We start from the raw sequence: 26,948 nt of genomic DNA, 5'->3' as shown, positions 1-26,948 counted from the left end.
AAGCACGATGACAGCAAGCAGCACACATTCACAATCTCAGCCATGTTACCTTCTTCATGTTAGCACCAACATAACTCTTGGCCTCCTCTTTGAACTGGGGGAGTCTGTAAAGAGACATGAACATGTTACAACATCCCATCTACAGTCTATGACATAAATCACCAACCTCGCCCACGCTGTGCATCTTAGATGATGTAAGTGAATTAGAAATGGAAGCAAACACACCAAAAGACTGGACACACATTCTCATTTAATGGGTTTTCTTTATTTTCATGACAATTTCTATTGTAATCTACGGAGCTCATCTAATCCAGGTTTAAGGTCCCATCCCAGACGCCTTGATGTCCACTCACGTCTTGGGTCATTTGATATCGATAAATCACGTGATAGGGTGGGGCTAGGTCTCCCAATGGGTTCATCCAAAACCTTGGCTGATACTGACCCACACCTGTTTTCACACCTTGGCTCATGTGGTTAGGCAGATGATCAATGGTGGGTTAATGACTCTCTTAAAGGACAGCTTCAATCTCTCCACCAGTTCCTCTTAGAACTGAAGAAGCTTCTCAGATGAAACCTCGTCAAGAAACTCAAAGAAGTCCAGTCACTGTTCCCTCCAAGCTCTTTCGATTATCATGACCTGGCTGATCGAGGACACAGACATGATAGCCTGAGCTCTGACTACCTTCCCTCTTTGTTATCATCCAATTACACGTCTCCAGTCCAAATGACACTCCAGTATCTTTGCTGTTTCACCGAGAGGGTTCAGGCTTCCACAGGACAGACGCATCCCACGCTTGATAGCGTTGTGTGCTTGAAGTAGATCTAGTGTTGCTCGCCATCAGGGTCCTGTTGATCTTGTGATGTTCTAGGAATTCCAGGATCTATGAGGCATTTGCAGACTTTCTTGTACTGACGTATTCATGTACTGAGCCATGTGCCTGTGCATTATGTACTCTGCCACTGAGAGCACACCTTGGATGGCTGAGTGGAGAACAGCTGGTTTATTCTCATGACTTCCTTCTCTGGTATACCTGTTCAGGGAGTAAGCCGAGGCCATGCTTTGCTTGGCAGTTTCTAAGGCCTAAGACATGGAAGGTAAGGTATTCTTCATCACACCTTTCTCCAGCTCTAACAGTTCCCCAGCTTCCCTCCACACTGCCTTGATCTCGGACCAATCTTGGAGGGTGAGGATGATGATATCTCCCCCCTGATGTCCTGGCTCCTCTTCGCCGTAGCATTTATATTGTACATTGTTCATCTCTAGTTGTGATAGCAGTTGCTTCTTCCGAATGTTGGAATGCTGACCTACTAGTTGTTTCGCCGTCAGTCTGGATGTTGGCTCTCGAATAGGGCTGCCACGATTAGTCGACTATCAAAATCATCGATGACTAATTAACAGCTCATTACAGCAAATGTAATGTGTCTGCATGACAGAGCCGAAGAAAAACAAATTAAAGGTTGTTTTTTTAAATCAAATTTGACTGGTAGTCTTTGAAAAGTGTCCAGTGACTGATTTGTTGAAGTCACAGCAGTAATTCTGTGCCATTCCTTTATTAAGGAAGCGGTGTCTGAAAAGGGCTGGGAAAATCATCAGAGACCCCGGTCACCCATCACATGGACTCTTCACCCTCCTGCCCTCTGGGAGGCGCTACAGGAGCCTCCGGACTAAGACCACCAGGTACCGGAACAGCTTCTTCCCCACAGCTGTCAGACTCCTGAACTCTGCCTCCTGACATCTGACCCACGTTAACACATGGACTGAACATACACACACCCACAATGGACAACTGTACCCTCAAACACACAATAATAACATGGACTGAACCACCACTCACAACCACTAGCACTTTATATAGATACTGTAGAAATTATCCACATATCTAATTTATCTTAACTGCACTACTGTATAGCTCTGTAAATAATCATTCTGTACATACGATAATTTTTAACCCTACAGCTGTTTACAACTTGCATAGTTCCCATTTCTGTATAACTGTATATCTCAGATTTCTGTAAAGTTATTTATTTCATATTCTGTATAGTTTTTCATATTTATATCCTGTTCATATCCTGTACATAGCTTGTACTCACTACAGCCTGTACATACCTATAGTTATAGAATATTCACAACATACTTCATACCGTGTACATTATAACATACCATAATAGACCCATTTCTGTAATATACTTACATATCTATATTATTGCTAATATATATTGTAATATATCTATATCACTAAAGCACTTCTGGATGGATGCAAACTGCATTTCGTTGCCCTGTACCTGTGCATGTGCAATGACAATAAAGTTGAATTCTATTCTATTCTATTCTATTAGCGTGTAAACCAAAAGTTCACACCTGCCTGTTTATTTAGGCAGAGGCTTTAAATAACTGTTGTATACTGGCCCAGAGGTGGTAACTGGCTCCTACAAGGACACTGCTTTAAAGTTATTTAGTGCATCCTTTAGCCCTGAACCAAAAGCCAAAACACTAACAACGACTTTTTGATTAAAACTCTACAAAAGTACAATAAATAATAAAAACCCCAAAAGAAAAAACATATAGCACTAAACACAGAGCCTGTCATAAGCTGCTTAAGAGGAAATATTACTGTAGGAGTGTCAGCACATTCAGTGACGCCACAAACGTAAGGCATCGCATACAGAGTATGTTAGTGTGTGTCACCAGGTTTCTGTGAAGCTAAAGCTTCGCTAGAAAATGATGAGATTAGAGCTCATCAACATCCAAGCACACACACACAGTGTGTGTGAGCCAGCAGCCTTCTCCTGACATTAGCTCAGCGTTAATAGAGTGTTGTTCTAGAAGCACGATTATTGGATGATCTGTGGGTCCAACAGATTAACATGCTTAATACGTTCAGCAGCCAATCTAAGACTGAGCTGCTGCTCATTACTCTCTGATGGAGGTGGGTGAGGGTGGAGGGCATCCCAGACTCACATCTCTATTATCTAGGGTCTGTGGACAAGCGGGGGGCTGGGGCTGAACACTAGGAAATGAGCTGCGAGTCGTATGTGTGTCTGTGTGTGCGAGAGTGCAGGATGAGAACAATAGAGTAAAAGTCCAGACTCATTCATTGCACCTGCTCGTGTGCTGAAATGTCTGTTAGTGAGATTCATGCTAACACAGTCAAGTCTTGTAAGAGGACTTGATAACAAGGTGCCACAAGAATCCTGGCAGCAAATAACAACTGGACTGCTCAGAGGAACTGGCAGCAAACAGCAACAACCTCGGCAAAAACTAATTCTGGACTTCACTGAAAGGACGATAAGCTAGTGCTTTGTGACAAACCCCATGTCAAATAGTCTTAGTTAAGAATGCACAACATCAGGGAGGAGGTGAAACAAATCACACCTTTAATTTAAGCTCTGTTTGTTATCCAGCTGCAGTCGGTTTCACTCACATCAGCAGACGTGCTTTTGCTGATTGCTTCTATGTGGCGTTGCTGGCAATGCTAACTCTCAGTGTGTGATGTGTGTGTGCTTAATATTTATGGGGGCTGGAACATTGCTGCTGAATCAGAGAGCAGCTTTATCTATATGCAGATCATACAGCATGCAGCTCAAGTGGCTCATCCCTTTGTCTGTGACCACATGTGACTGGCACTCCTGAACACATGGTGTGGACGATGGTGCTGTGAGTGAGTGAGAGGGGAGTTTGATTAGACCAGACCTTCCCAAAGTGTGGGGCCCGCCCCCTAAGGGGGGCGCAGAGCCATTGCGGGGGGGGGGGGCAAAACACTTGGACGCTGCTAGCACGGGCGCCCACAGAAACGCAAATCAGGAGATGAAGCATCGCTGAATATGTTTCCAAACCAACTTCCTTCCAAGCCAAAGACTAGAAAACATGGTGAAGCAAATCTGCCCTTTGGCTCCACCTGCACAAGTGCCGAGGTAGGTCTCCCTGCAGGATTGGTTTTCCCTGCGTCGGGAGCAGCGCCGGGCTCTTCAAATCACGGACAAACAGGATCCCACAGCTGTTTATGTTTTTAAACCCATTTTGCACAGAGAGGCATTTTTTGAAAAATGTATTGATGCAATGTTGAATATTATTACACAGGAAAAAAAACAACTACATATAAAATAATCCCACCGTGACGCCTCTGCCTTTGTAAATGGAGGGACAGTAACTGCGTGTAAAACCTGCAGACAGTCAGATTAACAGTATTTCGTCTCTATCTGCCATTCTGCAATTCATCTCATGTAAACAATAACGTGGCCACAGCGTGACGTGAAAAAGGCACATACCTTTGACGTTGCGCGACGAACTCTGTATTCCTCGTCCACACGTAAACGCAAAAAAGGCGTTTTAAAAAAATCTCAGTTTTCGCTGATTCCAAACGCCGTTTACGTGGACGAAACAGCTGCGTTGTCAAAAACACCCGTGTAGGTGCGGACGCAGCGTAAAAGAGTTAGTAGTTTATTTTATTACTACCTGTAATTTATTGCAGATTACTTGTATTTGCTTAATTGTTTACTAAATGTTTGAGGTGTGAAATAAAACGCAATGGAGCGAAATATGGGCGTGTGGTTGGAGGACGTGTTTGTGTTTGTGCACGTGCGAGAAGGGGGGCGCGAACATTTTTCTTGTAAAACAAAGGGGGGCCCAGCAAAAAAAGTTCGGGAACCACTGGGTTAGACCAAGGCTAGATAACTTTTGCTAATGAGCATCTTTTCAACATACCTTAGCCTTACAACTCCTAGTGAGTGTTACGCATCTGCTGTGTTGGACTTCTTTGTATCTGTTCTAACATAAGAATCTCCCAACTTGAAGATAAATAAAAAACATCTCTAATCTCATCCTAATGATGGCGACACAGACTATTAAGCATAATTTGGGTTATTATCATTACTAAAACACACTTTCACTGTACTTTTACCCTCTCTGACACACATACTCAGCCTGTCCAAACACAGGCACCATTAGTCCCGTCCTTCAATAATGAATCGTGCTGCTGAACTGTGCGTTATGAATGGCAGGTTATTGGCGAGCAGTTGGATGGTACAGGTCCCTACTGGAGATCCTCGGGATCAGGACAGTCCAGCTCCAGTTAGCCATTAGCTAGTGTGACACACACTAGCAGCTGGTTCATATGCAGTACAGTCAGCTCCTTCAGCCTGAATCATGTCAGGGCCTGGCGCTGTTCAACTCTTCATACCTGAGATGCTTTTTTTGCATGTCTGCCACTGTGGTTACTGGATCCTGCAGGTATGGTCTGCTCCTAGATCCACTAGCTATGGAGCATTGTTGTTATGGGTTGTGTCTTCCATCTCTCTGGTATACCTCTATAAGCAACTGGCCAAGGCTGTGAGTCTTTGCCTGGCAGGTTCCACAGCCTCAGGTGTGGACCGCTACCTGTACTTCTTAGGCACCGCCTTCTTTATCGCACCTTTCTGCACCTCTGATATTTTGCTAACTTCCCTCCACACTGCCTCGATCTTGGCCTCTAGTCCCCTCGTCCAACGAGGATACTGCTCCTGGTGTTCGTCTCTGTTATCACTGCTGCTGCGGTGTAGATCTGCTTCTCAGTCTTGATGATGGTCACAGTAAGGATTGTTCATTATGCTGCATTCACAACTTCTAGCAGACCTCCAGGGTACCTCACACAGTCTTGGTAATTGGCCATGGAGGGTTCGAGTTTCCAGCTTTGCAATGACCCCCCCTCTCTCGCACTCATCAGGCTTTGGGTTGTATTTGGGGCTTGGTACCCGATCCTGGGTGGGGTTGATGATATCTCCCCTCTGACCTGACATCCTGGTCCCCCGTACCTCATCAATCTCTAGTTGTGCTAGCAGTTGCTTCTTCCGAATGCTGGAACACCGAGCTACAAGTTGTTTTACTGTCAGTCTGGATGCTGGGTATCCGAGATTCCAGGTCCTCTTCCCCTAACCCCTTCTGCTGGGGTCACGTGCGTAGTAGCATTGGACACATGCCTTCTTGTTCTCTTCTCATCAGTGTGTCTCCTGACACCTCTGCTAATATGAGAGGACACTGGGTCTTCACACCACTGTCTCCTGGAGGTCATCTCTGGCAGTGCTCATCCTGTTGCAGAAACAGATACCCATCCAGCTGATGGTTAGCCCTGTAAAGCTCTGTGTAGGTTCTCAGTCATCCAGAACATGGTAGTCAGAACAACACTGTCATCCCTAATGTAGCAAGTTTATTTCCTGATTGGGTGAGGCAAGATCTCACAATCACCAGCAGTGGGTCAACAATCCTCTTAAGGAACTACCCCCGCTAGGCTAAATACCTGGGACTCTCAACCATTTGGTTTTAGAACTGAGCAAGCTTCTCGGATAACAGGTGAAACATCTTCAAGAAACTTATAGAAGTCCAGTTGCTTTCCAAGCTTCTTATACTCACCTGCAGTAACGATCTCCTGGAACCTCCTCCATGCTCTTAAGACTGTGCTTGGAGACACAGAAAACCTTCTGGCACGTATAGATGTGCCGTCTTGGAGGAGTTTGACCCCAACTTCTCCAGACTGGACCTCTGGGTCAAGCCATCTCTAGCCCCAGCAGTCTTAGCCAATTATAGGCCAATCTCCAACCTTCCTTTCATATCAAACATCCTTGAAAGAGTAATCTTCAATAGATTCAACCCAATGGTCCCACCCACTGCCACAGCTTCTCCTTCTCCTTGCATTTCTAATGTAGCAGCTTCTTCCTCTCTCACACCTGTGTCCCCACCTTTGTCTGTCACAGACACAAGGGTAAGACTGGCGCTAGGAAGGCACTGCTGCGGGAAGGCTGCTGGCCCACATGGTGTGTGTCCAAGGCTTCTTAGGGTTGTATTGCCCAACTGTGTCCAACCTTCTACAGGATCTTAAATCTAAGTCTACGGTTGGGGCGGGTGCCGACACTTTGGAAAACATCCTGTACTGTGCAAAAATAATAATAATTGCACATCATTAAAACACTGAGACTTTAGGTCAAAGACTAAAATGATCCACTGCAGTTTGCATACAAACAACACATGCAGTGAAAGAGTAGTTGTCAAACAGCTAACAGATCATCTGCAGAGGCTTATTTGAAGAGTTTCAGTCAGGTTTCAGAGCTCATCACAGCACAGAAACAGCTTTAGTGAAGGTTACAAATGATCTTCTTATGGCCTCTGACAGTGGACTCATCTCTGTGCTTGTCCTGCTAGACCTCAGTGCAGCGTTCGATACTGTTGACCATAATATCCTATTAGAGCGATTAGAACATGCTGTAGGTATTACAGGTACTGTGCTGCAGTGCATATCTCACAACACACTCCAGTTTCTTTGTGTAACTGGGGAGTCTTCTTCACTCTCAGGTTAATTATGTAACACAGTATAATTTACATTATACATTAAAAGTAGAATGGGAGGCAGAGCCTTCAGTTTTCAGGCCCCTCTTCTGTGGAACCAGCTTCCAGTTTGGATTCAGGAGACAGAAACTATCTCTACTTTCAAGATTAGGCTTCAAACTTTCCTTTTTGCTAAAGCATATAGTTAGGGCTGGACCAGGTGACCCTGGATCCTGCCTTAGTTATGCTGCAATAGGCGCAGGCTGCCGGGGATTCCCAAGATGCACTGGGTGTTTCTTCTTCACTCACTATGTGTTAACAGACCTCTCTGCACTGAATCGAACTTGTTATTAATCTCTGGCTCTCCTCCACACCACGTCTTCCTCTGGTCGTCAACTGGTCGCAGCAGATGTGACTAAAGATGAACCACCGTGTCGTGTTGAGGATTCATAAAATTAAGAGGATAATTTTCATATTCATGTAGTTTTCTATTAAAGCCAAAGTGGAGACTGAGAAAAGGCCATGATTTGAGAACCCAGATTAGACAGATTAGACAATGACTATGGCTGCTATGCAATAATATTACATTTTAAATATCAGAATAAAGTTGGCAAACTTCATATATAGAATCTTACATGGGAAGAAACAGACTGAGGTAACAACAGCTTGTGGTGAGTGTTCTGGTCATGTAACGTGTGATCATGTATTTAATGTGGATACAAAGCCTGTCAGTGAGCCCAAAGCTAAAGGGCCCAGCTCACAGAGCTCTGCCTCCACTTTTCATTCAGGCTCTTCTGAATATCCTGCCATGAAGCGGTAACCTGTATCTCTGGCAGTTTGAAACTTACAATGGACATTTATTTCCAAAACGAGTGTTTGTCTTACAACCTTCCTCATTTATATTAAAGACAGTCAGCTTGCCATCTGCAACAAACCACCAACACAACCACCCCGTCAGTTATTTACCTGGAGAATAACAGCTGCACCATGTCGACCAGTGTATGTTCAGCCGTCTTCCTGAGGAGCTCTGCACACACAGACATGAGAGACATGAGAACCAAAAACTGTGTGAGAGAGGAGACGCCTCTGGGTGGAGACAGTTTAAGACATAATTTGATATTTTTATGTAAATAACAGGACTGGACTAGAACCTCACAGAAGACGGCGGTACAGCCGAAGAACAGGTCGTCCAATAAGATGAATAAGATGTGAAAATGTCTTCTGTTATCAGTGTGAGGCTAATCTCACACAAACACTGTGCCTAATGTCGAGTCGTCAGGGTCAGAATAATTTAATATTCTTATTATTTTAGCTTGATCCTTCACTCTCAGCCTGTCTGCATACCATTTCACAGGCATTAAATGATGAAAAACACTGCATCACAGGAGCCGTGTTGTGAAGGAGCTGCTGGAATATGCCAGTAAAACTTGATCAAACTGTTTCAAATAAGGATGCAATGCTTCCTTGAATTAGCTTCAAATAAACTTACCACTCAGACGCATCTCAAAGCAGATCCTGAAGCAGGACTGCATGATCTCACAAACAGACTCGTTGGTCAGGTGGGCTCCCACTGGTGTCAGCAACAAAGTCCTCAGGACCTGAAGCAGCAGGTACAACTGTACTAACATGCATACTGTGGTTGGCAGTGACAGCGCTGACCAAACAAACGGGGCATACCTGTAGAATTTTCATAAGGACAACTTCATCACTGGCCGGGTCTGTTCCTACAAATCTAGCGTGCGTGACGGCGTCCGCCATGTTCTCAATGGCCTCCGCTGCTGCCTCGTGGCTAGCATCTGCCAACAGACAACAAACAGAAGGTTCTCAAAGAGTCAGACTGTCGTCACTGAAGGGGCGCCGAAGAGAAACGGACTCTCAGACGCGTGTTCATCGATGAGGTCCAGCTCGACTGGACTTCATGCTACATCGTCTTCATCTTGAGCTTTCGCACAGCTGGCTGAATAAAGGAAGACTTGATTCAGTCATCTCAAAACTTATGATGGCCAGTTTTGAGATTTCCTTTATTAATAATCAACTATTATTTTTGCTGCTGCAGAACATGTGGCATACACCACAAGCATATAAAATTATGTAGCACAGAGCACCGTAAAGTGTCGTATATATGTTTGAAAATGCTTTAAAATAATGCAGTAACTCCATGGCACACGTGTACGCTGCACCGAAGGCTCAAGAGGCTGGTCCGGTATGTGCTGACAGGACAGGAATAATGCTGCTTCTGTGCAGCTCTTAGAGCGCTGTCCACCATCACATCCATAATGTGTTTGCAGTGAGGTCAGTGACTGCTGCCTTTGGCATGTAGGTACTGCATTCACCAGATTTTCTTTCCTAATTAAAAACAATGTTTAAATCTGAAACATTTTAAAAGCTTTTAGATTTTTATAGGACTTGACCAAGCAGGCGGTTGAACTGATGTGGCCTCCCGTCTCTGAGGCTTCCAATACCTAAGACTCAAAAAGGACATTACATTAGGAACCCTGCACATATGTATAAATATCCTAAACTGTGACATGAAGTAAGTGCAGAGTTTCTGCTTGCATGAACCATTGAGGATTTAACTTTACAAAGGTAACTGGACAAACTAACGCAGTTCTACAGTTAGAGCATTTTTCCTCCAATCAGTGACTGCCAGATGTTCAGTGGTGATATAAATACAGTGTGAGCCATGATATCCAACACGTGGTGGCAACGATTGGTGAAATGAGCAACTATGAAGACATGTTCAAACAGCATCCATCGACACCGTGCTTCAAACCGTGGATCTAGTGACCAGATGTGGCCCTTTATTGAACGTAAGCTTGGACAAACAGCTTACGTCCACCGACTCCTGTCAGAGCAACAGCCCCAGTGTTTTTGAAACCAGAGTGGCTGAGCCATCTTGTTTTTCTTTCCCACCATCCTCACGAGCAGCAATTCATTAACTAATAAGCAGGGGGGGGGGGGATTAGGACTATCCCAGCAAGGCAACAATGCAGCCTGTCAACATTAACACTCTGACAGAACCTTTCCCTCTGAACATGTGTTTACTACATGATATGTAATTAAAGTTAAAGACACTTCTTGGGAATTTGCTCTTTGACAGATGGTGTGGAGAACAAGAGTCAGTCGTTTGTTTAAGGCTGAGAACTGGTTTCAGAAAAGTCCAGGGAGATGGAGTCATGCTGACATCCCTCCAGAGTCGAGGGCGACAACAACCGTGGAGGTCGTGTTGGAAACATCCAACACCCACATAGAGAAACTGGAGCCACATGGGGATAGAGCAGAGAGACAGAAGTGATAGAAAACACTAATCCTTCCTCTGGCACAGAGCGTAGGCAAGTGGTGTCCAAAGGTGGGCTTTGGTGGGGGGGGGTTAAAATAACACTGAGGAAAGGAGAGGCTCAATGTGTGTGTGTGTGTGTGTGTGTGTGTGTGTGTGTGTGTGTTTGGGGGTAGCAGGGCTGCAAAGTCAACAGGGGGCTGAAACAGCTGCCACATGAAGTCGAGTCTATCAAACTGTGGTCCAAAAACACACACATTCTGAAATGTGGCGTAACAGAGTGGGCGCAGAGGCAGGGACGCACAAAAAGAGCTCGAGCTGCACTCTGCATGACAAACCACACACAGGGAACACTTACTTTATTGGATTTATACTCGTTCTGTTCCTGAGCAGTTTGTTCACTGTTCATCTTCCTAATAGCACACCATGCTGCTCTGCTAACTATGAGCTGTGGTTCTCGTCACAGAGCGTGGGCTGAATTACAGTCAGCTTTTCACACACTGAGCATGCGTCCAAAGAACTAGTTGACTGTATTTACACTCATTTTTCTCATTTCGATTTCTTTAATGCTCTGACTGTGAGATTCAGCAAATGGCCCTGTGTGACACTTTGTTTCATTATAGCAGGCAGTTTATTAAGAACATGAGAGTTTACTCCAGCCTCAGCCCCAGGCAGGCTTCAGCTGTACTCTAAGCTCGTCTCTTCTGGCAGTCCCTGCAGCCTAAGCCTCGGCTGAGCCTCGCTCTGAGCCCTGTGAGGTCCAGTGACCACGCGGCTGCTAGCAGCACAGTGTGGGACTGTTGACTACAGGAGACTCTGAGAAAACAAAGAAGGGGCAGAGGGGGAAAGATGAGCAATAAGATGAGAGCGAATAGACCCCATTTCTGGATCTGTCAACAACCAGGCTTAGTTTGCTCTCGCTCTGCCAGAAGACCTCCGACCACAGAGAGGAGCCACTGCTCTCTAAGTAAAATTAAAATGTGTGCGTCTTAGTCATTCCCACCTAGATGTCTGTAGACTGTTCCACTATTAAACTGTATTCCATTGTAGCCTGACAGTGTGCTGACCTTTTTGTATCATATTTGTGTGACACCTACGCTGTTCTCTCTCTGCACTTTGACAGGCCTGTCTGACTGCAGGCAGCTTTACAGACTCACAGGCAAACACGACGCTCAGTGAGGAAAACTTGCATCCACAAAACCTTACTCTGTGGTGTCTGTGTGGCCAGCAGGTGGCAGTATGTGACTGGAACGGTCATGTTTGAGTCCATCTATCTTCTACTTGCTCAGAGTACAGTCAGTTCAAACACAGACGGCTGGGATTGGAGCTCCAGAACCACGAGGTTCATTTGGCGTTCACTCAGCATCTATCCATCGTAACGTGTCTATCGACTGCCCTGCAACTCTGCACCGAGTGAAGCTGCTCCTCAGTTTTATTCACATCCTTCACAAGAAAGCTTCAATGTAAAGGAGCGAGCACCAAGACGGTTTCCCAGCAGCTCTCTGACAGGGTGCCTACAGCTGTTTGACAGCACCGTCACGCTGCCTCAGACCCTGCTGCTCACACCAACACCTGGTGATGCATCGTCATTTCACACTTGGCAGACACTGGGCCACATTTCCCCGATGAGGCCAACGATGGCAGCGACCTTCAGTTCATTCTGCATCAGCTATGAAGAACAGAAACATGTTCCTGGGCCGACTGCGCTCCTGGACTTCACCTGAAGCTGGTTTCCTCTCTTCTCGGTGTCATAAAGAAAGTCACCTCAGCCAAGTATTCGTACTCCTTCATCTGCTGAACCAAGTTACAGACACAGGCTCCACAGCCACATTCGTCCTGGATTTAACCTAGAAAAAAGGAGGCTGCTGGTGCTAGCACACTATAGTCAGCCACGATTCCAACACTGTGTGAGACACGTGACAACATCGGACGCACAATCTGACTACTGAAGAATGTAATTCACGGTTTAAATGGCTCTTACACACACACGTCTGACCCCCTCCCCCGAGGCTGACCTCATGCTTAACTGTTTTTCTGCTATTTATTCAATTAATTACCAGGAACCCTCCTTTTATTAATATTAGACCTACAACTGCTCCCACACCAGTCTTACCATTTGAAGGAAATGTGATTAAACTGGGAAATGATGCTTTCTCATCCTGGGCATGAAGTTTTTGGGTTTGTTTAAGAATCGAGTACATTCATCAGCATGTTTAGTTTTCACATGAAGCCGCTCCACTACTATCTGGAAACCAGGTCATTTTCATATACAGGTAAGGATTTTCTTACCTATAAGGCCGTGAGACAGGAACTTGTTGACAGAGGTAAGAGCAAGGCCTGTGATTGGTCCAGTGGTGTCCTCGGAGCGCACGACTTCTAGGAAAGGCCTCAGGAAAATATTGGGTTCAACATCTGACAGCTCTGAAAAACAATGCAGGCACACATAATCAGGCACACGGTCCTCTGCAAAGGCTTTATTACTGTCATGATCTGGAGCAAACATAGTTTTTCCCCAGACTCCAAATGATGGTTCGTGCAAACAGCTGCGCCGATAAATCGATGAAGGATTAACAGGACCTGTGTTTTACTTAATGGTGAGGGGGAGACGAGGGGGGATGGAAGATCTTTGATACAAGCACTGCTAAGGCAGGGAGAGAAGTGTGCTAACAGTAGAATAGGTTAGCATTTGGGTAAAGAGGCTCCACACTCCCTATTATTATCTATTTTTCTTCATTTTTACCTCCACCAGTGTTTTTAGAGTCCATCTGCAAAACCCGACCAAAGAACAACAATAAGACTTCAGTCTGTGAGCACCGCAGGGTCACCGACACTCTAGCTTTTTATATCACACACTTAAACACAACAGATAATGATCAAAGTGATGAACAATAAATAAAATGAATCAATATAATGATTTAAGAGCATATTTACAAAGGACCACTACCCACTCTGTGTGCTCCGAGGTGAGAGCCTGAAAGCTTTTCCCACAACGTTGGGAGCTGTCTCCGTGTGCTGCAGCAGCGAGAGTGAAACTAAGAGCCGACTACAAGAATGCACACCGTACCAGCACAGTGCAGTCAGGTGCTGCTCGTCAGACTGTCAGAAGCATCATTTCACACAAGTCTCCACTGCTTTACAGTCCAGTGGTGGCTTGTTTCACACCACTGTGTCTGGTGGCTTGCACTGCACGTGGTGATGCAAGGCCTGGATGTAGCAGTTATGGAAACACATCCCATCCCTGGTCCTGAGAGCCGTTCTTTCACAAATGTCTGTAGAAGCAATCAGAAAGCCTCGGTGCTCACTTTTAGCACGAGACTATGATAGGTGTCCATCAGCTTTCTACAGGGGGGTGGCAGTGGTTTATTACTTTATACTCAAACACATGTAGTTTAAGAGGAAGATCTGCTGTCAGCAGATCCTGAAGACGACTTCATCAGAGACGACGGGCCATCAGTAAACACAGGGCTGAATGGAGCCGCTCTGTGGCCTTTGAGAAGTCAAGGAAAATAAATAATTTTAGCTGCAGCCAAGCTTAGACTGACCTCAGGACGACACTGAAATAAATAAATGAGTTTTCAGTCAGAGGTGCGTGTTGCCTTCTATGAGCTGTGTTTGCTGCATACAGTCTGTCTTGTACACAAGTCCAACTGGAGCTGAGCTTAACTGGAGACCAAAAGAAAACCAGTTTGTGAAATGAAGCCATTATGATTCACCATGAGCCTGATCCCATCTACCTTGACTTGCTGGAGCTCGTCTCTCTGCTCAGAGCTGTAGGAGAGGATCCAGCCATGTGTGCATTACCTTCACAAATGGCCCTCGCAAAGGAAGGGAAGAGAGCCGGGGGTGAACCTCTGCCCCCAGAGAGCACATCAGGATGAGGCAAACTCTCTGAACAACAGAGGCCGTCTTTAACACATGCGCATCTATTGGCACTGGAGCAGAAAAGCTTAGAGCACAGGGAGCAACTACAGCAGATGAATCTGAGCTGAAGACACTGTTCAGACAAAAAGGACAAAAGCAGAAAGCAAACAGGCCTCTGTTTATTGTGGTGTCTTTGTAAGGCTTTCTAAACAGAGTCGTGGAGCTCTACAATCCCAAAATGCAGGATCTAAGCACAATATGGAGTTCTTCTAATGATGGAGACCCACTAACTTCCATGCATCCCTTTAAGAGGGAGTTACAGGGCTGACTGGACTCTGTGGGGAATAAACCAGAACGTTGCAGACGTCTGCTGATTTTAGACATTTGTTGCTATTTATAAGAACAGATATAAATGAGGCCACAAACACAACAAGAGTGTGGCGTTTTTCTCCCTTTGCTCATCAGTGCACAGTCAGCACTTACTGTCCCGTTCATGTATCAGCAGTATCCTTTCACTGCCTACTTCATGCTCCTCATTTTCCTTTGCCAAGTCTGTCAGTCCGAGGTCAGAGGTCACCGCATCCCTGTGACACAGTCTATGTTTAATGTTCTTCTACATGATAAAGAAAAAGCTGCTGTGACAGCCAAACAAAGACTCTTCAATTATCATGAACACATTTGGAAAACAGCAGAAAAGGTTTTTGGGGTTTTACACTGTAGTCGTAAATAAACAGAACTTTGTAAAGTAGAAACTTTTCTGTCATGTAGTCGTTTATTTCTTAATGACTTTGTGTGGTAACATGCACACACTTCTGCATATAGTTTATTTTACGGGACGTTCAATAACTGTACATTTAATCTTTTTCATTTTAGCTCCTAAGAAATTCTGCGCTTATCCCCGTTATCACTGCAGTCAGAAGCTGCTCTCTTCACGTTTTCCCGACACGCTCGACTTTAAACCCACCTCCCCGTGTCCCAGTGTACCTGGCCTGTACCACTACAGTTTCTTTGGAACGTCTGCCCCTTTTCCTCTTTCACATAATGGTATGATCCCAGTCTGTCGTTACATGTGATTGGCCACATGGTGTGCCCACTGAAATAGAGTCCCACCCCTGCCTGCACTGATTCTCAGCAGGGCTGAACACGCGGCTCCCACACACTGACGGGACATTAATAATTGACATATGAAATTATCTCGCAGGGCAGATATAACTGTATAATTGGGCCATAGGTTTGACAGGCCTGCTGTGAGGTTTGCCTATGTCATTTATATTTATTAAAACTGAACAGTAGGGCTGGTCCTTTGATTTTTCTGAAAGTCGACAGAGCCCCTTATAATCCCGTGTGCCTTATGTATGAACTCTGGTTGTGTTTACTGCCCTGGAAACGATTTTATGTACACGGCGCTCGAAAATCTGTCAAATGTTTTAGTACGACTTTGCTGAGCTACGAAGCCGCACCGCTCGATGGATTGTCGGAGCATTACGGCTATCGTAGGCGGAGCCTCGCGGAGTGATACGTGCTGTGCTTCAACATAATGTTACCGTATTGTGTGTGTATAAGCTCTTTTTAAGTTTTGTGGATATTATACATGGTTGTGCTGAGGATATGTTGGCCAGTTTCCACTGGAAATGCCTTTTGGTTAAACTGTCAGCAAAGAATTTGCATTCGCACTGTTAAATTTTTATATAACTTTAATGCACTTAAAACAGCTGCTTGTTTAAGTGAAAATACATTGATGTTTTGTTTTTGCACTAATAAAGTTGTGGAGTCCTAAAGTATTTTGTCTAGTATCAATTATATCGTCAGTTATATCGTTATCGCAAATTTTCAAATGTATATCGTGATAAATATTTTTGGCCATATCGCCCTGCTCTACTGAACAGAGATGTTAAGAATGTGATATATGGAAAGGAAGTGTACAAGAGCCTGTGTTATAAACGGTCATCATCACTAAACTGACCGACGGTGAGTCACGTATCTGTGGGAGCTCTGCCAGGTCAAAGCATCAAAATAAACTGTGCTACAACAGCAGCGGTGAAACACCCTCTGCCACAGACGCTGTGGCCCGGGCCCACACACTGATAACCCACCAGTGACACAAGTAAGAAGGTCTGTGACTGCAGTGCTGAGGCGCCTCATGCTAAGGCAAATATAGATATATCCCTAACCCTATTAATTTGAGTATGTATGACCTATTATTTTATAAAGGTTGTAACACCTGGCCAGTCACCAAAGGTTTGAATGCTGTTTGTTGGATGTATGGACTATAATACAGCTGTGCTAATCTGTTTTAAAGCTAGTGTAGGAATACTCCTACATACACACCTACAGGATCAGCCATGATGAGCTTTAGATGACAGAAAGTGTGACATCACCACACAGCTGTGGGGTGTGGTTGCTATAGTGACTAAAGCCACTGAGAGGAGGGGGAGGTGTGGAAAAAGCTGCTGTGTGGGTCACTGAGACGTTTCTGCAACTGAAAACGTCCACATGAACAGAATCAACTCTGTGGGGCAGAGAGGATAAGGTATGTATTTTAAAACGTATAGTTCAGCACCAGACTTAATACAACATCCTTATGTGTAAAGTCCAGAGCCTCTGTGCAGCACTGGAGGCCTGAACAGTCCCTTCTAAGGAGCCCTGCAATGGGGTGAACGTAGCTGTTGGTGATGATGTGCACGGTTCTTAAATGACAAGAACAAATTATAATTGTTTGAAAATGACTTCTGGTGAGTTTTTAAATGTAACATTTTACTAAAAGTCATGTAGCTCCATGTTAAGACTTCAACTGATCAAACACACACATCCACAAATGTGCAATAACACTAAGTGCAATAATCTTTTCTGTCATCGTTGTATTTTTACTCAGTTGTATATAGCATTTGTATTCTATTTTTATCTTATTGTATATTTATTTTATTTTATTCTACTGTATATAGTATTTTATTCTATTTTTATTCTATTCTGTACAGTTGTGTACTGTATTTATTCTTATTGTATCCTAATTTTTGCCTCATAACTTTTGCACTGTCCACTTCCTGCTGTGACAAAACAAATTTCCCACGTGTGGGACTAATAAAGGTTATCTTATCTTATCTTAAGGTGGTAGTGTTGTCTGCATCAGGGAGAGACACAGAAAAGGGAGGCAGACATAAATGTGGCTCTGAAATTTAAAAGTACACATTTTATTTGAGCAATCCTTTCACCATGAGTGACACCAACCGCCCAAGAACAAAATACTAAGTTTCCACATTTTTCAGCCCAAGTTTGAGAGCTCACTATGGACAGGTTGTTTGGAGAAGGTAGCAAGCAGAGGACAGATGTCATCACAATGATAAAAAACACGGTTGAGATATTTGGATGAATTATGTACTAGGGCTGCCACGATTAGTCGACTAGTCACGATTACGTCGACTATCAAAATCGTCGACGACTGATTTAATAGTCGACGCATCGTTTGAAGCTTTGTAAGATCCCAACAGACGCAGGAATAAGTAGCAGGATTTAAGAGTGTAATAACGGACTGAAACAGAAGATGGCAGCACTGCATGTACAAGGATGCCAGCTGCCGTTAAACCCCGAAGAAGAAGAAGCAGTGTCCCAGAATTCATAGCGCAGCCCTGCTCAGTTTCCAACAATGGCGGCAGCTAGTTAGTTTTAATATTACTCTTATTATTCTTTCTGGGTCACAAAATAAACGTTTAACATATTTTCAGGCGAGAATGTAGCTGTGTAAACCTCAAATATCTGCTCAGTTTATCAAGACACCACATATTTTCAAAAGCGCTCCGACGTTTTCGGAGACGTCTGTTACCCACTAGCTCGATAGCTAGAATGTAGCTGTGTAAACTCAAAATCAACTATTGTAAACTGAATTAGCGTCATTACAAACGTGTGTTAAATTTGATTGTCCAGTGTGTTTATGCTCGTCTGTGAAGAGGATTGTTGGAATAGTGATGATGATGTCCGCTATCACTGTCAATTGCCAGTAAACACTTCATCTGGCTGATGAATCTACACGTCACATAATACAAAGTCAGTATTATTAACTCTGTAATTCGGCGCCATTCTTCTTATTTTACGGCGCTGTTGTTCAATCGGGGGACGCTCTCTGTTGAGGAGAAAAGCATGAATTTGTTTGTATACGGATTATCCATTGTTTAAATGTCCTGGTAGTCGTAAAAGAGGCAGAGCTGCTGAGAAATGCTAAGAGCTAACTGGGCGCTAACCGTATCATTCAAATATATTGAATGTCGCAATGTTGGCAAAGAGAGGAAGTGACTCAAGATTTGCGCATGCGGGGTACCGATCGGGTTTCCGGTACGGATCGGGTAGCGACAGCAAGGCTCACTAGAGCCGTGAGAACACCGGACTCCCGGCAAATCGTTTTCAGACCCACCGCCGTCTTTCGCTGCTCAGGTTAAACGTGATATATAAGTCACTTAGATAACTTAAACACGTTGTTGTTTGGCTTTTTTTTAGTATTTTATTTGTTCCTGAGTAAATCGGTTTGGCTGAGATTAAAGTTATAGTTTTTACACAGCTGAATAAACGTCAAGCAGACAGCTGATTATCAGAAGTGTGAGATGCTCAGAATTTACTCCGGTGTCCTGTTATATTTTAGATAGCAAGGAGTTTATTAAACTTCACCGAAACAATCTGCAGATTTCATTAAACTTTAATAAACTATCATCTTGTCTTTATTTTTAGTTAGCACATACCTTAAACACTTAAAGCTGTAAGCTAATGATAGTTATATAAGAGCAGATGCTGCTGGTGCAATAAGCTGTACGTTTTACGTCCAATGGATGATGATCTGATTAGTCGACTAATCGCAAAAATAATCGGTGAGTAGTCGACTATCAAAGTAATCGTTTGTGGCAGCCCTATTATGTAGAAAGAGCAAAGGCAGAGCACAGAGTTAGGTTTTATTTTCCACTATTTCCTCAGTTGCTATAGTGACTAAAACACTGTCCTCATATAACTTTGTGTTGGTTTCTCAAAGCTGTGAGATGAGTGAAAACTTCAGGTGAAAACAGGACAATAATAAACAGTGCTCCATCATTTTACTACATCACAACATTAAGAAGCAAAAGCAGAATAACTCTGATGAATAATAAACAGTATACCAATCCTATTGCAGTGGCACAGTTAATATATTATACTGCTATTGCACTGGAATACTCTAAATCTGCTAAATTACTAATAATCTTCCTCAATAATAGTATTTAGTGTAAACATGAAATCACTAAAAACTGCATCACATTTTAACAAAACAAATAACATGCTCTAATATTTGTTATGCTTTTCTGTTAAAACAGTAAATTTAAAAATTTAACGTGTGCATTCTGGTGGCTTAACCATTATATTTGGGCGTGGTCAAAATATTTGTTAAGCAATGTAAATTCAAATTAGGGGTGGGCGATATAAACGATATATGATAGAAACGATATAAATTTGGCCAACGATAGAGAGTTTGACTATACCGCTCTATCGCGATAGCGCATGTTGATGATGTCATCAAGCTGCGCCTGTTTTGGTCGAAAGCATCGCAGCGGCTAAAACCATTATCATCTGCAAAATATGCCGACAGTCATAGCAAAGAGATGAAGCACTTTTGAAATATGGGGAAAGCCAAAAACTGCGCTTCCTCCACTTCCGTAACATTGATTCATTAATGTTGAATTCTCTCGCAGCTGTTCTGTTCCCACGTTGTTGCAGTATGTCTGTGAAGGTTGTTGCAGTATATTAATAACTAACCTCGTATTGTGGATGAATAATCTCAGTTGTTCTCCTGACTGAAGTTTGGCCCGTGTACAGCATCCTGCTATGCGATTGCATTTGTCCCTGACCACCAGAATCCCTCACGTTAACTTTTATCGAGTGGAAGAAAAGTTAGCGTTCATCCTCCAGCTTCACTGTGCTAATGTTATGCTAACATAGCTGTGTCGCTAGCGATCACGTAGCACAACATTATATACCAGGTAGTCCAACTTCAGTAACCCTGCAAACACAACTGCTGTTTAGTTTTCTGTCTTCATTTATGTTGGAAGTGACAGCAGAGCTGTACGTTTGAATTAGTTTCAAAAATCTCTCAGTCAGAACATGGTATGAAATGTTTAGGTGGAAGCTAGCAAGCTAACTTCCTGTTAACTTCTAACTCCGTTAAATTTAATAAATTCTGTTTTCATGGATGCCTGGATGTTAAACTTAATTGTTACACCTGGTAAAGCAGCAACGCTGATGATTTTATTACAGATTAAAGAATTTAGACCGTTTTTAACTCTCAGTGTTCGTTTGACTTTGGGACCTGAAATAGACGGAGTTTTGGACCCAGATTACTCCACGAAGCTCCTCCCTACGGCAGCCGTAATACTCTGACAATCCATCAAAACATTTTTAACAGATTTCTGCCCAAATCAGTTCGAGGTCAGTAAGCACAACCAGAATTCATACATAAGGCACACTCTCGATTTTTGAGAATATTAAAGGATTTTAAGTGTGGAAAATACGTTATACAGAAGAAAAGAATATATCGTGATATATATCGTTACCGCATGTGCTTCAAATTATATCGCGATATGAATCTTAGGCCATATCGCCCAGCCCTAATTCAAATATAAATGTATTCAGCAAATGAACATTTCAGTTCATTGAAGCCTGAGCAGAACTCAAAGCTGGATCAGCTTTTCAAACAAATGTAACAATGAGTTTTCAGTGGAAAGCATCCACCACAGACTTGTCTTTAATGTTAATTAAAAATGAATGAATATGTTTTAGATCTACATATAAGTAAGTGCATCATTCACTGACCCAATCCCATCATTATTATCGTCAGGTAAGAAGGCCTCAGATATGAGATGCACATATCGTTAAGCCTCCGTTAAACTGTGGTTTGTCTAAAAATGTAGATGATGTCCAGTTATTACTGCTGCCAACAGAATTCTGTTTCCAGTCTGAAAAACAGAGCTAATAAAAAAGGAAGCAGGTGCATTATTCAGCCAGCATGACTTTATTACCAAACCGTGCCTAGGCCACAGCCTGCCAGCCACTGTGCTGCTCTGCACCTGTTATCCTGTACGTAAAATGTATTTTCAATGGTGCATACTTTGCACAATGACTACATTATTCCAGCAGGGAGCTGGCTGGGCCCCAGCGTCCACTTAATGTGTTTCACAGTCTGCTGTCCCCTCTGTGATGGATGAGCACTAGTCATGGTCACTGTGATTATAGATAACGGATGTTTTATCACAGCAAATTAAAACCTGAGCACATACGAACAGTTCTGTATTAATGGGGATGTTAAGTCGGAGATATTCTGCTCCACACTGAACATCATGTAAAATGTCACTGCTGACATATCCTATCAGCTCTTAAAGCATAAATGCAGCCGCCTGATTCCAATGGCTCCATTTCATTTGGATGCATAAGTGTTTGCTTGTAGTATCACAGTGAGGTGCCCTTCAGATAAGACGGGCTCATATTATCACCTCTATTTCCAGAAAAACAAACAGTGGAGAGCAAGACGCGCAATTTCCATCCCATCTTTTAACCATGTATCCTTGCCAATGTCAGCGTGTGTCTTGGTTATGATGCAGGACAGGGAGGGGGGGCAAACTTTAGGTGGGCAGCAGGAGCGAGAGCGCATAGAGCCGGGAGTGTGTGAGGTTGGAAATAGTACAGAGTAAGGCTGTGGACTGTCATTCAGCAGGATAAACTAATACATGGTTTCAGGCTCAGACTGGATCGTGTCAGTTATCCACGATACAGAAACGAAGAGTCAAAGGATGATTGATTTAAGGAAAAATGGAAATGCAGGGAACGTCAGCGTGTCCACCACATATCAGCAGGCATGGGGACAAGAAAACAGCTGATAAGTAATAAGATGCTGCACTGGAAATACTCAAGTCTACATGTGCCTTTAGACACACACATCCAAATGATGTGGAATTAGACTGTTGTGTATATAATAGCAAACAAACCTAGTGTCAAACACCATTGTGATCATTTTCATATGTGGTGACAGTGCTGGCACCAACATCCAGTCTGCATGAGCCAAAAAGAGGCATCAGGTCACGAGCTGATGACAGAAACAAAGTCAAAGTTAGTGTGTGTGTGTAGCTATCATCCTTTTTTGTTTCACCTGCTGCTCTCCTTCACCTCCCCATTAATGGCATTCCCAAGGAATGGGAAAGATTCCAGAAACCACACACTGTGCAAGCTAAGTGTGTTCACACACTACGCCACTCCCCCACAGGATCACACTGCAGGCGCACTCTACTGGAGACAACGCACAGCCGCTATTAACAACTGATGCAGCGCCTGAAAAACTACCATTGAATTGTAAAGATCTCCTTACAGGCAGTTCTTCACAATCACCAAGTACCACTAAAGACAGGGGCAGGGAAGTCCAGGCCTCGAGGGCCGCTGTCCTGCAGGTTTCAGATCTCACCCTGGGTCAACACACCTGAATCACACGATGAGGTCATTAGCAGGCCTCTGGAGAACTTCACGACATGTTGAGGAGGTCATTTAGCCGTTTAAATCAGCTGTGTTGGATCATCATCTGAAAGCTGCAGGACAGCGGCCCTCGAGGCCTGGACTTCCCCAGCACTGATTTAAGAGAAACATTTTTAGATCTGCTGTCAGCACCTACTCTAAAATTAAGACACCTGTGTTTATGTCTAAACTGAATTAAATCTATTCAGTTTGACCTGAACCAATTAAAAACAAAAGACATAAGACAAAGGCAGGGCAACCAACGACTGTGACACCTATGCCTAAAGGAGGATGGAGTTTGTGGAGGAGCAGCAGCTCTACTCTCCAAGAGAAGCTGGGCTCTCTGTAGGAGATGGAGTGAGCCTAGCTACTCTTCAAAGGAAACTCATGTCTGCTGCCCCGACCTCACCACCCGGAGCACCAGGCCGTAGGTGATGGTAGGAACGTAAACTGACCGGTAAACTGAAAGCTTCACGGGTGGATTTGGTAATCTGATCGTCAGATCTGTGGCCACATGTCTTGAACACTAAGGTGAAGAGAGGTGCTTATGTTTGGTAGCTAATGATACTTTCAGTAGTAATAAAAACAGTCCTTATTCCTGCTAATTACACAGAAAGTACCACAGGTGTTTCCTGGTAATGGTCACACTTCTTGAAGTTTGCTTTAATAACTTTTTCATGTAGTATTAAACAGAAACAGGCAGTTTTATAATTTGCAGCTCATTACACCAAACCTAGCACACACTACACGTTATATTGAATAAGTCAGAACAATAAACGAGATATTTACATTATTGCTTTAAGCCAAGCAGAAAGCTGGCAGCCTAAGTTAGGATTAATTTAAATATTATAATCTGGTATAATCCTGCTACACTAAAACAGTAGCCCATAAGGTCATTATGATGTAAAGCAGACACATTACCTTCTTATTGCCAGGAGGGTATCATATTGTTACTGGTTTTGCCTCATGGGCCCAGCTTTGTTTCTTAGCTTGTTTTTGGCTCCTATTATCCAATGAAACACACCAAAAACAGTTATTACTCTGAGGGGTTATAACATCCAATATCCCATAATAATACCTTCAGTTTCCACCTTGCTGCTGCCTTGTCTATACTAACATGTCATATTCAGATTTCCTCATGAAAATCTTCTAAATCAAAACCAGTCTCCAAACTGGAAATGCATCCACAATCCAAACATCACACCTGAGATGGGTTTGTCTCATTTCCCTGCCAAAGAATAATTATTCATCTCACTGTGATACCACACACACCAACTGTCACACTTGTTACATGGCATTTGGTTAATATAGTTATTGATATATTGACAAAATTAGATGGGTGTCACGGCTTGAACATGTCACAAAGCCTATTCAGAAAGTGTGTACTCAGCTCCGTTTGCCTCACATCAGTCATGCTGCCCATTCCTGAGCCCAGTTTTTCCAAAAGTACCAGAGAAGAATGTCTGACTCTCTCTTACAACACAAAGCACCCTGAGAAGATTGCTGTGCTGACTTTAGAAACAACACTCAGTTAAATAAGTAAGAAAAAGGAACACCAGTATGCAAATAGCTACCACGTCCTACACTAAGAAAATAACTTTTACTTGATGTGCAAGTATAACTACACACTGAGCACAAATACAGGCTGGTAAACTGACACACAATCAAACACCAGGAGCCTACATGCTAGCTGGTTGCGATGCAACTCAGATACGTGGACTAAATGCAGGAAAGCAGGATTCAGTTGAGAGTCATCCCATTTCATCCCTCCCTCAGTTTGAATGTAACCACTTACAGCACAGCTCATCAGCATTAATAAGCTGATACCACTGTACTTAGACGTGACGTTCGCTTTATGTCCACACTGCATTGACAGCAAATCCTCTGTGTGTTTAATAAATCACAGCAGTTAGGTGGGATGGCTTAGTCTCAAGTCACCTAATGACTATATTATAAGCTACAGCATTAAGAGGGATGAATACTAATCTTGGCTGTTTCAGTTTACCCTGGGCTAAAGGGGAGAGTGCTTTGAGCAGGCAACGGAGCAGTGTGGGTTTCCCTGGCAGCCAGTGTGTCAGCCGCTTTCCAAACACAGCAAAAGCACATCACTGACTTAATTCTGCATGCTGATCTCTGCCATCTCATTATCGTTGGGGATAGTGAGGGTATACAGCACCCACACACTTAAAAAGCTCTCCTACATTCAGCTCCTCATCCCTGCGCTTCACACCAGGGATTACAGTGTTACACGCCATTACACACTGTTACAAAGTGCTACACGCTGTCACAAAGTGCTACACGCTGTCACAAAGTGCTACACGCTGTCACAAAGTGCTACACGCTGTCACAAAGTGCTACACGCTGTTACAAAGTGCTACACGCTGTCACAAGCTGTCACAAAGTGCTACACGCTGTCACAAAGTGCTACACGCTGTTACAAAGTGCTACACGCTATCACAAAGTGCTACACGCTGTCACACAGTGCTACACGCTGTCACAAAGTGCTACACGCTGTCACACAGTGCTACACGCTGTCACAAAGTGCTACACGCTGTCACAAGCTGTCACAAAGTGCTACACGCTGTCACACAGTGCTACACGCTGTCACAAAGTGCTACACGCTGTCACAAGCTGTCACAAAGTGCTACACGCTGTCACAAGCTGTCACAAAGTGCTACACGCTGTTACACGCTGTCACACGCTGTCACAAAGTGCTACACGCTGTTACACGCTGTCACACGCTGTTACAAAGTGCTACACGCTGTTACACGCTGTTACACAGTGCTACACGCTGTCACACGCTGTTACAAAGTGCTACACGCTGTCACAAAGTGCTACACGCTGTCACACGCTGTTACAAAGTGCTACACGCTGTTACACGCTGTCACACGCTGTTACAAAGTGCTACACGCTGTTACATGCTGTTACAAAGTGCTACACGCTGTTACACGCTGTTACACAGTGCTACACGCTGTCACACGCTGTTACAAAGTGCTACACGCTGTTACAAAGTGCTACACGCTGTCACAAGCTGTCACAAAGTGCTACACGCTGTCACACGCTGTTACACAGTGCTACACGCTGTCACACGCTGTTACACAGTGCTACACGCTGTCACACGCTGTTACAAAGTGCTACACGCTGTTACAAAGTGCTACACGCTGTTACACGCTGTCACACGCTGTTACAAAGTGCTACACGCTGTTACATGCTGTTACAAAGTGCTACACGCTGTTACATGCTGTTACAAAGTGCTACACGCTGTTACACGCTGTTACACAGTGCTACACGCTGTCACACGCTGTTACAAAGTGCTACACGCTGTCACACGCTGTTACAAAGTGCTACACGCTGTCACAAAGTGCTACACGCTGTCACACGCTGTTACAAAGTGCTACACGCTGTCACACGCTGTTACAAAGTGCTACACGCTGTTACAAAGTGCTACATGCTGTTAAACGCTGTTACAAGCTGTCACACGCTGTTACACGCTGTCACAAAGTGCTACACGCTGTCACACGCCGTTACACGCCATTACACACTGTTACAAAGTGTTACACGCTGTCACACGCTGTTACAAAGTGTTACACGCTGTCAGACTCTGTTACAAAGTGTTACACGCCATTACACACTGTTACACGCTGTCACACGCTGTTACAAAGTGTTACACGCTGTTACAAAGTGTTACACGCTGTTACACATTGGAAAAACAGAAAAACAAAAGACAGAAAACATCTACCCACTTGTTATGTCACTAATATATTTGGGGAAATTATGTATTTCTTTAATTTCCTGATAGGATTTATAGAAGCCTTAAACTCCAGTTGACAATAACGTGTCTCACCACAGTCCTTACCAACTTTGTCTGTTAAGCAAAGCTTTCTGCTTCCATTAAAAACCGTCCTTTTAAAGTCACGTGACTCTTCTTCTGCACCAAACAATCCCCAATCAGAGACAGTATCAGATAATGAAGGGGATAAAATGGAGACTGAAAATCATTAAGAAACACAAAAGACA

At 43.7% G+C, this 26,948-nt stretch overlaps 1 protein-coding gene across 4 annotated transcripts in view; it reads right to left on the bottom strand.

The window, feature by feature from the left end:
* The window catches only part of gbf1 (golgi brefeldin A resistant guanine nucleotide exchange factor 1), an 82,306-nt gene that overhangs the window by 31,685 nt on the left and 23,673 nt on the right, over positions 1-26,948 (bottom strand). For all 4 annotated transcript variants that reach the window (XM_084948508.1, XM_084948509.1, XM_084948510.1 and 1 more), the window contains exons 4-8: positions 12,858-12,989; positions 8,969-9,087; positions 8,781-8,889; positions 8,258-8,318; positions 50-104 (exon numbers count right to left, since the gene is read on the bottom strand). In XM_084948508.1, coding sequence (XP_084804634.1) covers positions 50-104; positions 8,258-8,318; positions 8,781-8,889; positions 8,969-9,087; positions 12,858-12,989 — 476 coding nt within the window. The remainder of the gene's footprint in view (positions 1-49; positions 105-8,257; positions 8,319-8,780; positions 8,890-8,968; positions 9,088-12,857; positions 12,990-26,948) is intronic.

The sequence above is a fragment of the Perissodus microlepis genome, chromosome 13 (genome assembly GCF_051167445.1).
Source record: "Perissodus microlepis isolate ML-2025 ecotype Zambia chromosome 13, ASM5116744v1, whole genome shotgun sequence".
NCBI lineage: Eukaryota > Metazoa > Chordata > Actinopteri > Cichliformes > Cichlidae > Perissodus > Perissodus microlepis.
This window is presented reverse-complemented; position numbering and strand designations above follow the sequence as displayed.